The sequence below is a fragment of the Amblyomma mixtum genome, chromosome 5 (genome assembly GCF_055824585.1).
Source record: "Amblyomma mixtum isolate Tamu chromosome 5, ASM5582458v1, whole genome shotgun sequence".
Classification (NCBI taxonomy): Eukaryota; Metazoa; Arthropoda; class Arachnida; order Ixodida; family Ixodidae; genus Amblyomma; species Amblyomma mixtum.
Window position 1 is genome coordinate 75,727,457 of NC_143016.1, and position 12,053 is coordinate 75,739,509.

General features: G+C 43.4%; 1 protein-coding gene across 2 annotated transcripts; it reads right to left on the reverse strand.

The window, feature by feature from the left end:
- Nucleotides 1-329: 329 nt before the first annotated feature.
- On the reverse strand, nt 330-11,377 carry LOC149342716 (methyltransferase-like protein 25B). 2 transcript variants are annotated; one of them, XM_089545185.1, is made up of 12 exons: nt 11,257-11,377; nt 11,052-11,164; nt 10,781-10,905; nt 10,365-10,480; nt 9,254-9,418; nt 7,700-7,828; nt 7,079-7,123; nt 6,845-6,972; nt 6,086-6,222; nt 4,193-4,322; nt 2,508-2,695; nt 330-497 (listed from the first exon to the last, which is right to left on the reverse strand). In XM_089545185.1, exons 1-12 carry the CDS (start codon nt 11,365-11,367, stop codon nt 409-411), a joined length of 1,476 nt encoding a protein of 491 aa, XP_089401311.1. In that variant the 5' UTR covers nt 11,368-11,377; the 3' UTR covers nt 330-408. The 2 variants fall into 2 exon arrangements, 1 of the variants encoding a protein (XP_089401311.1); XR_016283070.1 differs by lacking the exon at nt 330-497 and having other exon boundaries at nt 2,559-2,695; nt 4,193-4,375.
- Nucleotides 11,378-12,053: the final 676 nt, after the last annotated feature.

The window sequence follows — 12,053 nt, forward strand, 5'->3', positions numbered from 1 at the left end:
GCATAGGAGCATTTTAGATACTTGTTTCTTTCCTTGACAGTGCTGCGCAGACACCCTGCGAGTGCCATTGCATGGGGTAGCCGTGATTTTCGGTCACTACAAAAGTTAGTCTTAACGGAAGCACACGAACCAGTTCGTCTTATATAGATTTTTTTGCATTGAGTCTATGGGAAACCTATCAAATGGTCACAACTGGATTCACCTTAATGCGAGTCTACTGTACAGTGAGAAAAACAACAACTAAAAAGGTGCACGAAGGTCGTTCATGGTAGACAATATAGGAGTGATACAAATTTGGTATGTGACACAAGAAAGCTTTTCACAATGAATGAACCTGTAAAACATTTTTAATTGTCCACGAGTTACAAAGCTAGAATTTTTCACATAGCTTCGCATTACTTTCTTCTCTCAATGACTCCTTTCTTTAAAAGCCAGCAAGACGAGATTTCTAGGTGAGAGACATGGGTCAAACAAAGGTAGCAGGCAGCTTGGTATACCTGTAAATTGTGGGAAAATGAATGCATTAGACCAGCAAGCAATGAACAATTAAAAATGTGCACACTGAGCAACATTACATAGCACATAATGACAAGCAAAAGGATGGCTTTGGGATTTCTCTTGGTAAAAACAGTGAAATATCTCCTTGAGTTTCTGATTATAGCCAGTTATGTACAATTAACAAGCAGTTCAAAAAGAGATTTTGATGCCTAAATTCCTGGGCATTTACATTCAAAACTGAAACAAGTGTGTGTAACTAACCTCCTAATTATGACAGCACATAAGTCGCTGACTGATTTTTCTGACTCAGTGGGAGAGAAAAATTGCCCCGAATAATCGAACCAAAGAATGTAACCAAATATAGAAAAGGTTGGTTGTAAGGTACACAGGTGCCCGCCCCCGTTCCTATGTCAGCTCGAAAAACAAGCTTATGATCAAAAAACGATGTCTACAGTATTGCTGGCATCTATTTCAGTCCAAATAATTGAAGTTTTGGACTACAGAAAGTCTGAAACACCAGTTATGAATATGTACACAATGCTATGGAGTGAGTGACGGCTCCATCAATAAAGTAAAATACTATTGTGCAAGTACAAACTATTGGAGACCGAAAAATAAGTTTGCTACTGTATTAGTTTGGAATATAAAAAAACGGACTAGACAAGCATATTATGGTGTCCATAAATGCAGTCTCTAGATGAAGGCTCAGAACTTGTGACACATTGTGGTTGGAATGGAAGCTGCAGTTACTGACAGAAAAGCTCTGTAAGCACAATCGTATGCAAACCAGACTTGGTATACATACAGCACACATTGGTATGAAACCAATGTGTGCTGGCAACTTTCACTATAATTTGTGTCAGGTCAGTCATTTATTTGTACTACCTGAATATCTCAGATCGTGAGTGGTAGTTATCACCACATCACAATTAAACTAAATAAATGTTCACTCCAGCGAAAATGTCATATTTCAAACGGATTTTGTTGCATACCAGCTAGATCTAATTAACGAAACTCAGCTGTGTACATCAACTACAATGATGCCTTTCTATACCTTTACGTCTTGGTGTACTATGCATCTTTCCCTAGTTGAAACCCACATCCAGTTGTAAGAGGATACAGCTCGAAGTATGCAAGTTGGAATTTTAATGGAAAAACAGCTTCTCTTTGCTTCTTAAAGGAACTACACAGTCGACAGGAAGAAAGCATGGCCGAGATGGCCTTAAAGGTGCACTGAAGAGGAATCTGAACTTGTCTTTTTGGCGCGGGAACTCGATCTACACGTTCCGAGCTTTCTTAGAAACTGCGATTTACTGCCCTGTGTGGCCGATTTCCCCAATTAAATCGAATTAACGTCCAGCTCCCGCCTTTTTTTTTTTAATTCTGCCTCGTACGGTGGGCGGAGTCGACCAACGCGTGGAGCGCCTTTCACCCAGTCCCTTGGCGGCTTGCCACTCTGCCATCGGCGAAGTAATATGTAGTAGTCCGTAGTAGCAAACAGTCCGCGCATATTTTTATTTCTTCGGGCTTATTTTGCGGCTATACTATCTGCGAATGAAACTATTTATTCATGGAAACCTAAAAAACAAAATAAAGCGAAAGCAAAGCCTCCACGGGACTGGGTGAAAGGCGCTCCACGCGTTGCTCGACTCCGCCCACCGTACGAGGCAGAATTAAAAAAAAAAGGCGGGAGCCGGACGTTAATTTGTTTTAATTGGGGAAATCGGCCACAGAGGGCAATAAGTCGCAGTTTCTAAGAATGCTAGGAACGTGTGGATCGAGTTCCCGCGGCAAAAAGACATGTTCAGAATCCTTTTCAGTGCACCTTTAACAGCACTGAACCAAGCAATAAGTAGCCCAAAATAAACTCAGCAAGGATAGACAAGAAACTGCACATTAAAGTGAATCAAACATTTTCCACTGCATGCAACAAAACACAATCTGACGTACAACAGTAAGCAGGCTTTTGCTTGCTACAAGGACATGGCACAGAGAGTGGCGACACTCACATCGGTCCCACAGGTACAACATGCGGTCGATGAGAACGAGAGATTCGATGACAGGAGCAAGAAGAAGGCGCAACGAGTAAAAGATGACAACACGTTGCCACTCGTTCATCGCCAGCTCCAGTTCAGGTGCATCCAAATCTTCATCGGGCAAGGGAAACGGGAACTTCTGAAGAGCCTTTCTTGCATATCTGAAAATGTGACCACGCACATATTAAAGACAGGGCAGTCACATCAGACACAAGAGGCAGCACAATGTCCAAGTACCATATGCATAGACAGCACTCGTTCCTCCGGTGAATCAATCACCTTCCTTCACGCAGGTTTTGTTTGGTTTGGTTTGGTTTATTGGGGTTTAACGTCCCAAAGCGACTGAGGCTATGAGAGACGCCGTAGTGGAGGGCTCCGGAAATTTCGACCACCTGGGGTTGTTTAATGTGCACTGACATCGCACAGCACACGGGCCTCTAGAATTTCACCTCCAAGAAATTCAGCCGCCGCGGCCGGGATCGAACCCGCGTCTTTCGGGTCAGCAGCCGAGCACCGTAACCACTGAGCCACCGCAGCGGGGCGCAGGTTTTGTAACCTTGAGCTTAGCTCATTTGGTTGCAGTTAACAGAATGCGACAAAGTCTGGCATGAAAGTGGCACTGTAGTCCTTTTGGAGGATGCACTGTACAAGTTGCACAGAATGCTGTTCTCGCTGACAAGTCCAGCATTAACACATTCATAACACACGAGATGGCAGCTATCAGAGCACATAAAAAAAAAAAAGTTCCCCACAGACTCTTCTTACCTTCAGTCTCTATGAATGTGCCAAAAAAAAGCATCAAGTCAAATTACGCAAACAAAAAGTTGCCAGCGCATAAATGTTTGCGTGTGTTTATGTGTAGCATTGCATCTGTCTAGCGGATCGTTGCACTTAGAGGAGGGAATATGTACCAGAATTTGTAATTCATGATTTATGGGGGTTTAACATCCCTAAGCGACTGAGGCTATGAGGGACGCCGTAGAGGAGGTCTCCGGAAATTTTGACAACCTGGGGTTCTTTAACGTGCACTGACATCGCACAGTACGCGGGCCATTAGGTAACAACACGTGGCATGTGTACTTCGTCGTTTCAGGCAGGCTCGGACAGGCGTCGGAGAAACAATTTTGCAATGCATGTGTCTTGGTTAAAGAAAAGGGTCATCCGCCTGCAAGACTTAATATGTTGTGGTGCCTGTTCCTTTCAGGTCCGCAATCGTGGAAAAGTGTTATTCCGTGACAAAGATGATGATGGACGGGATGCGGGAGCAAGGGAAGAGGACGAGGAAGGAGCAGAATAAAGCAAGGCGTTCTTACGAACGGCCGCGTCTGCTAGTTGTCCTTCACAATGTACAGGTAGCTGATGTCTCACTCTCGGTCCAGGTTCTACCAACTAGCCCAGCTTTCTTCATTAGGTACCCATTAAAAGCATTGATTTTGGAAACAGTCAATGACAGTAAAATTTTTGGCACCAAATGCTCAATTTACCAATGCATCTAGGTGATATTACTATCCAGAGCCATGACACGTGGATGTACAGACAGAAAACAGTTCCTAAAATATCAGTAGATGCAAGAATAATGTGTCATCTAGAAACAAAATAACAGTAGAACAGCAAGCACATCGACATAAATGGTTGGCAAGTAGCAGGCTACCACTCACTGTGCGAATGTCATGCTGGCGGCATGCTTCACACAACCCAATCCACAGTGTCGCTGGTCTCCGTAGCGATTCACAATCAGTCTCTCCAGCAAAGCTCGGTAGCAGTGAATCTTCAGTGCTGTTGGTTCCGCTGCTCAGAAAGAGGGTGAAATAGCTCTTGAGAGACAGCATACAGCAAATAGCCTGAAAAATAGGACACAGCCTAGAGCAAAATCAGCTTGCCAGATTATAGAGGGCACCTCATGACTATTTATACCTGATATGACTATGAAGTAAAATCATGTAAGCATAGTATTATTCGCAGAAAAGCCACTGAATCATCACATGCACCTGCTAACTGGATGGCACTGAAAAGCTTATCTCACAAAAAGTAATGTTCACTAGGACCCTATGCCCACATTTTCCACGATAAAAATGAGCTCTGTTTGGGGACTGAGAAAGAAGAATTTCTTACAGAAGACAAACCAGCTTTTGCCTTTCTTTAACAGAGTATCCAAATCCAAACCACAGCAAGCAAAAGAAACAATCCTGATTGTGTATTTACAGATTATAGCTCATACATCATGTGGCCTTCTCTTTTTTCACATAGTGGATGCTGAGGCAAACCAAAAGCAAAATAAACACCCTGAAATGCCCACGGAGGTGTTTAGCATAATAGATTTTTACTAATGAGCAGCGGGTATGAAAAAGTTATAGGGAAAGAAAATTGTAACATGCAACAACTCAGGGATTAAACAAGTACAAACCGCAACCAGAGGCAGCTGCTATAGTGCCATGCCATAGCACTACGTGATGGAGACAGGTTTAATATGCCTATTTATACATGGCTCTGTCTCTATTACTGACGACACTGCAGTTGCGAGCTGTACTAACCAGGATTTGTTAAAGAGCAACCTGGTCATTGCAGGCTACATCCATAATCGCAATCCCAAAGTGACTAATACACACATGATGTAATTTAAATAGGCTGTAGAAGGCAGAGAACCTTGATTCAAATATGTGGTAGGAAGCAACTCAATATGCCACCAGCAAAATTGAATGCCAGCGACTGAGGTGCCTACATTAGGTAACACCACTCAAGTAGCGCAAATTCATTATGCAGCAATCATTCGAGAGAGGCAGCAGTGCGACATATTCTATGGAACCCTACACTGTCTACACTGGACAACCCTTATGAGATGCCTGTACATGACTGGGAAGGAGCAGAGCCAGCCTGCTCACTTTTGGACACCTTCCAAAACCAATGTGTTGAGCATGCAAGTGGGCAGATAGGAATCATAGTTTCTTTTTGTTGAGTTGAGTCGTGAAAAGACATTTTCTTGCAAAAATAGCACACACGTAATGAACTAAAGCCTTGACCATAAGATGCCCGAATGAGCAGGCCATTCTTCCTATCCTCCTGCCGGAAACCTGCATCAGCAGTCAGTTATGCACAATAGATACAGTCGATCCTACTTATGACAGCCACTGTGATAATGAACGCTTGCTTAGTGTGAACGAGAGTGATGCTACTGTCAAAATATGTATATTAGGACAACGAATTGCGTCTCAGATAAAACAAACGTCTGTGGCAGCATCACTCAGTTTTAACAAACTAGGAGGCACTGTGAACTCACCTTTGTATGAAAAGGTTGCGTTTTCTGCAAGCGCACAGACAGCATCGCATCTCGCAGGACACATGACACCTATCTAACCCCCCCCCCCACTCACCCCCACCCACACTCTTTGAACACCTGATGGACCTTAGTAATCTGGGTGCCTTGCAAAGTGAGAAATATTCATTTTGTAGCCTATTACAGCCAGTAAGTAATACAGGGCACCAAAAGCAAGTGCTACACAGAGAGAGGGTATCACAAGCAAGTTCTAGAGGCACTCTCAATGCAAAGAATGTACCTTTCAATTTCTTGGCATACACTTCAATAGCATGGCAGGCAACCTCTCGTGCTTGGTAGCTGAGCGTAGATTTGTTCCCCATGGCACGTACATGGTTGCTCATAGGGTATGCCTGCTTCAAATCTGCTCCTTCATACCTGGCAATGCAACATTAGACACTTCATTTCAGACATCTGGAAAGGAGAGCAGTGCAGTACCATGCTATACGTCACCTGCGTAAACCTGTTTTATAGATACATACTACTTACAAATATTGTCACAGTGGTTCTGACTATGGGATTTACTGACACTGCTTAATGCCCACCGCTAAACTCAAGCTACCGTGCTGCCTAAAGGCACGTTCAGAAAGGGCCAAAAACCAACCAGAACACAAATGAAACTTTGCGAAAAAAAAAAAATGAAGGCTGCTTTATGATGAAAGAATCAAACAAAATGTTACCAATTGCAACAAGGAATTATGATTTTAAATTGGCACAAACAGTCAAGCAAAACCAGAAAAAAGAAACATTGCAGTAAAACATAGTTTTTTTTACTCTGCACAGCCAGCACCTGTTTCTCAAGGCAATACAGGTGGTGATGGTGGTGGTAAAAACATTATTATAGTTGGTTACAAAGAGGAAAGAGATGGTCCATATGCTATGGGCTTACTTGGCCTATGCGCTTCAGAACACCACAAAAATATTTCAATAGGGTTTAACAATTAAGCAGTCCGTACATCAATGGATAATAGAAACAATGGAGAACAAAAAACATCCACACCTGCTTTCATTGAGCTTCATGTAGCAGCAGCCAACAGAAATAAGGCCCCTTGCAGCAGGTGAGTCAGCAAATAGCCGAATCATAGATGGGCCTAGGTCCCCACACGTATGAAGTCCAACGAATATGAACTGAAAACAGAAACATTTATGCAGTTTGCTCTAGCAATTACACCACTGGCATCATTCAGGCATTCTGTTTCCAATCTGAATAAACGTTAATGATGCAGCAACTCACATTTTGCACATCCGCAACTTCAGTTCTCCAGGCTCTCTTGGCCACCTGAAGCAAGTCATACAAATGCAATATAGAAAATCGGGCTGTTGTACTGTGCTTGCTTGATGCACTACTTAGCATAAAGAACTGCATGAAGTTTAACTCAGGCTCTTATTCTTATAGAGTCAACAAGAAACTTGCTATGAAAGAAAGAGGGGGGGGGGGGGGGGACAGTGCGTAACAGCTTGGGTTTACATCAACTGCAAGGGTGCAAGGGTCCACACACTGCACTGCACAGCTACTAATATATTACACAGCAAGTTTCTTTTTAGACATCAACTAGAAAACTGAGCGGCACTTCAGTGCACCATGTCGCAAAGCTGTCATCACAGGGTCACATTCAGAGGCACCCTCAGAATGGCGTTTGAAATAGATACTGTCCATGTGCAAAAGCAGCACAATGTTTCACAGCTTGTATTCTGTAGCCCAAACATGACCAAAAATCTGCGCACACAACCTCAAGATTGCAGAGACACGAGCAGTGAAAGGCTGCCCCAACATTACAAAAATGTTTGCCATGCATTCATTGCATGAGCAAATAAGGGAAGCCAAGAAGGAACATTCCACAGAAAAGATACGCACCTGTTCCAGTTCAGCGGGTGTTGTAGTCATGGACACTTCCAACTCTACATGCTGAGGAAGGTCACCAAGTGGTTCTGTTGTCTTCGATCCACCACCTGCTGCACTTTTTTTCTGAACATGCAGCGCTGCCTGAGGAAGAGCAAAGTTTTGTGGCTACCACCTGACCAAACCAGAGTCAAATCTGCTGTAGCCTCCTGTATACTTTACAACATCAGCTCAATCGACTGCCCCTAGTGAGCTATAAACACCGCAACACTTCTTCATTTTCTAACAATTTACAAACCGCCACTTTTATAAAGAGAGCGTTTGCAGTTTTGGGTGAGTGCTGTCTGGCTTGCTCAGAGTCAGGAGTTCGTTATAGGTGCAGATTGGGCATATGCCCATATAGGATGCCGTAGTTTTTTGGTTTTTTTTGGTAACAATATTTTTTGCAATATTCGAAGGACAGCATTACTTTGCACAGCTCTAGACCAGGGGTTTCAAACGAATCTCACCGTGTGGGCCGCATTTACAAACTTTTGTCTCTCATGGGCCAGTAGCCAAAGAGGGAAGAGGAGAAAGGAGGCATACAATGAAAAAGTAAAAAAAGTAAGTGAAAGCAGAAAAAAGTCTATTAAAATACACAAGAAAGCAAAAGCAAAAATGCACAAGCTCTGGTGAAAAAAGGCCACATTTCAATGAATACTCTTTTTTTTTTTTCTATCGTAATAAAGTTTTCAGGCCACCATGAAAAGGTAAGTAGCGATGTGGGCAGGGACTACTGGATGTTCGGGATGTATTTACAGGTAGAGATTACCAAAGGGCAAGCAATACGTAACAAATGAGGCTTGCCCAGAACAATAGCTAAACTCCTTAGGATGGCAAGGCCTGGCGGGCCACATGCAGCCTGCGAGCCTCTTGGTTGACACCGCTGTTGCAGGTCAAACAATCCCTATTTTTGTTGTTTGTTGTAACTCTTGGCACTAACTCAAGAAACTAGATTTACCAGAATTGTCAAAGCATCACTAATTTGTGGCTTCCTGAAATTACAATTTGTCAGGAGTACACAGAAAAGTTACCTCGTTTGTGTGTGAACTACTTGCAAACCACACAGTTATCAAACGAGGAGGTTTTTATTTTTTACATACTTACTCATGCACTTTATTACTACATTTGCCAATAAAAAAAGTATACATGAAGAGTATATGCTAGGTAAAAACCATAGCCTCATTCTCTCTGGGCTCATGTAAACCTACATATGTGGTGCAAGTCGTGTACGCATAACTAATGACTACATTTCCCACAAGTGCAGGGTGAAGAAAATGTCTGAGAAAAACAAACACACACAACTACTTCGAGTCTCTACTCAATTCGGTCAATTAATTAAGGATGCCTGCAGGCGAAGCCTACCATTCACTTCATCTGCTACTCACGTAGACAACAATTTGTGTACTAATCTTTGTCAATTCTTTTAGTTGAAATTTGAGATGCATGGCTTCCCTTCGCCTTATCACAGCACCTCTCCATGCTTGTGTTGGAAATTCTGAACAAGCAAATGTGGCCAACTGCACACACCTGGTGGTCAAAACGCTTAGCCGATGCCAGATGGCTGCCCACAAGGTCCACAGTGGCAACACGCAGCCGCTTGTCAAGAGCCAGCAAGCGAGCCAAATGGCCCTGTCCTGACCCAACGTCCAGCACGTGCAGGCAGCCACACTTCTGGGCCAGTAACTCAACCACCTGCAATGCAAGGACAACAGTGAATTATAAGAGTGCCATTACTCTTTTAAAAGCACCGTGCGAGGACCATCTTATAAGGCCATACAGACGTATAACTCTGTGGAATTCAATCTGCTGGCATGTTATTAGCCATTTATTTGGCTTCTTGTATTTGTCATTCTTATCCGCAACACGCGCCCACCAGGGGCAGGTTTATGGGTCGCGCCTGGAGGGGGCAGTTGAAAGAGGTGGTCCCATTTGAACCATGTATGTCTTAGGCTTCTTCCATCTGAAAAATGTGGTTCAGCATAATTTTCCTATGTAAAAAAATTTGTTAAATCCTTTTTTTCCATCTGAAAAATGGGGTTCAGCATAATTTTCCTACGTAAAAATTTTCTTAAATGTTCTTAAATCCGCCCCTGCCATTCATAACTGTCTTATTACATCATACAGTGGTGCTATGTGAGGTTTAATGCCCTGAAGCTGCGTATGGGCCATGAGGAGCTTTGTAGTGAGGGCTCAGGATCAATTTCAACCATCCAGGGTTCTTTATCGTGCACTGACAGCCTACAGCACATCAGTAGTTCTGTGTATCGCCTCAACCGAAATGTGGCCACCGTGGTCATACTCAATCTCTGACACTGGGCTTGGCATAGCCACTGATCAGCCACAGCGGTGGGTAGTGTCATGCTGTGTATATCGTCAAGTGCAGCTGTGTTTCACAGGCATCATTTCACAACTTGGGCCTAAAGCAAGCTGCTAATAATGGTATTTGTGGCTTGTAAGAGGTTGGAAAAGTAGCCTTGGTCTGTTTGTAATATAGCAGAACATACCACAGAAAAATTCTCATATGCTTACATTACAAGCAATCAATAACTTCAATAACACGTTCCTCTCTGAGTGATCACTAACACACGTGCACTTTTCATTATGCGGAGAAAAAGAGTTGGAGAGCAAGCGTACATACCGTTGCCAACCTTGTGATCTCGTGCTGCTTCTTTAGTTTGACGTGCTTTCTGAAGGCATGGGTCAAGTTTCTATTGCCATGGAGGTCAAAAGCTGGCCACTCTAGATTCTTAGTACCTGCAGAGCACAACAAAAACTTAATTAAATCTCATTTTGCTCCATATAAGCTACAATGAAGATGTTTTTCTATCACCTAATTGGGCTGCAAATTACCTGAACACTACAACTTTGTTTCATAGAACCTCTCATTGCTACTTTCAAAGAAGGCCAGTTAGTTGCCGACTTCCTGCAAAGAAAATCTATCCTCTTCGGTAGTTTGTTTTCAGTTAAGTGAGGTGTTTTACATAAAGACCCTCTTCAAAATCGACATGTTCATGTCGTGCTGACGAAACAAGAGCCTAAAAATGCTTTCCTTACCGGTGCTGTTTTTAGGTGACAGCAGAGGGATGCCGGCGGGTGACGCAACGGGAGAGCGGCTCAGAGCGAGCAGCTTTGCAGCTGGAGCAAGGCACATGAGGGACAGCGGCCAAACAGATCGCCCCCTGTGATAAAAGAAGATATGATCGTTGAACTAAGCGGTCCTCAAAGGTGAGATAACATATCGACCGTTTAAAAAAAAAGTTGGGCTCTTTGGTGGTTCCCAAAAGAAAATTAGAGGCGCAAAGCTGCGTCGGCTCGAGATACTCACTGTAAGGGCACCCCAGTCTCCAGCCATGAGGAAAGGTCTCCTAATTCAACCGCCGAAAGCACCGCCTGCCACGAAGCAGGTAGCTTCTGCCACTGCTGCTCAACGAAGTAATCCTGCGAGCGGATCTGTGCATGTAACATACCTTCTACACCAACGGCGCGCAAAATAAGTCCCACTTGATACCTCTATACGGCGTCATACTTACGAGAACGTAAGCGTCGTTCAGCCAGGAGTACTGGGAAAGAAAAGTGCCCAGAAGAGAAGCATATCTCTTGATATCCTCCACATGCCGCACATCGCAGACGAGCGGACGCATGGCACATGAAAACAGGAACTAAGTAATGCTGATACAGCCGGAGCCACAGTTTCGAGTAATCACAAAACACTAAACTATTGTTATAATAAATAAATAAATTAATTAATAAAAATATATAAAATATAAGTACAACTAATTTTTGACTATTTTTGTGATTTCACTTGGCTTTGCCTTTAAGAGTTGCTTTTGTGAGAAACTATGCAATTTTGCTTTTCTACCGCTATTGCGGGCGGGTAATTTGATTTCTGCTGCTGGCTTTCTGCAAAGCGTGTGTTTATTCTAATCGGTGAAACCCATGCAACTGCATCTTGAGACTCATTTTTACTAATTTATGTCTCGAAATTTGCTCAGAGATGTTTTCTTTCATAAAGCCGACATTACGGTTACCACGAGATAGCTCCGGTTGCAGTTCGTTCAGAGCGTGTTTTTTGGTAAAGTAGAGACTCCTTAGAACTGCGTTGAAAAAACGAGCTCCAAATACAATGAACAGGCATTCTGCCTACCCACTAAGTGCACAGTGTGACAAGAACAGCATGGTTATGCATGGATGGCTCTAGCATAGTCGTATTGCGGTGGCACGGAGAGGGTGGACAGTTATGGTTCATGAGGCTTGGCTTTGAGGGACGTCGTACTGGAGAGCCCCGGATAATTTCGACCACCTGGGGTTCTTCAATGTGCACTAACAT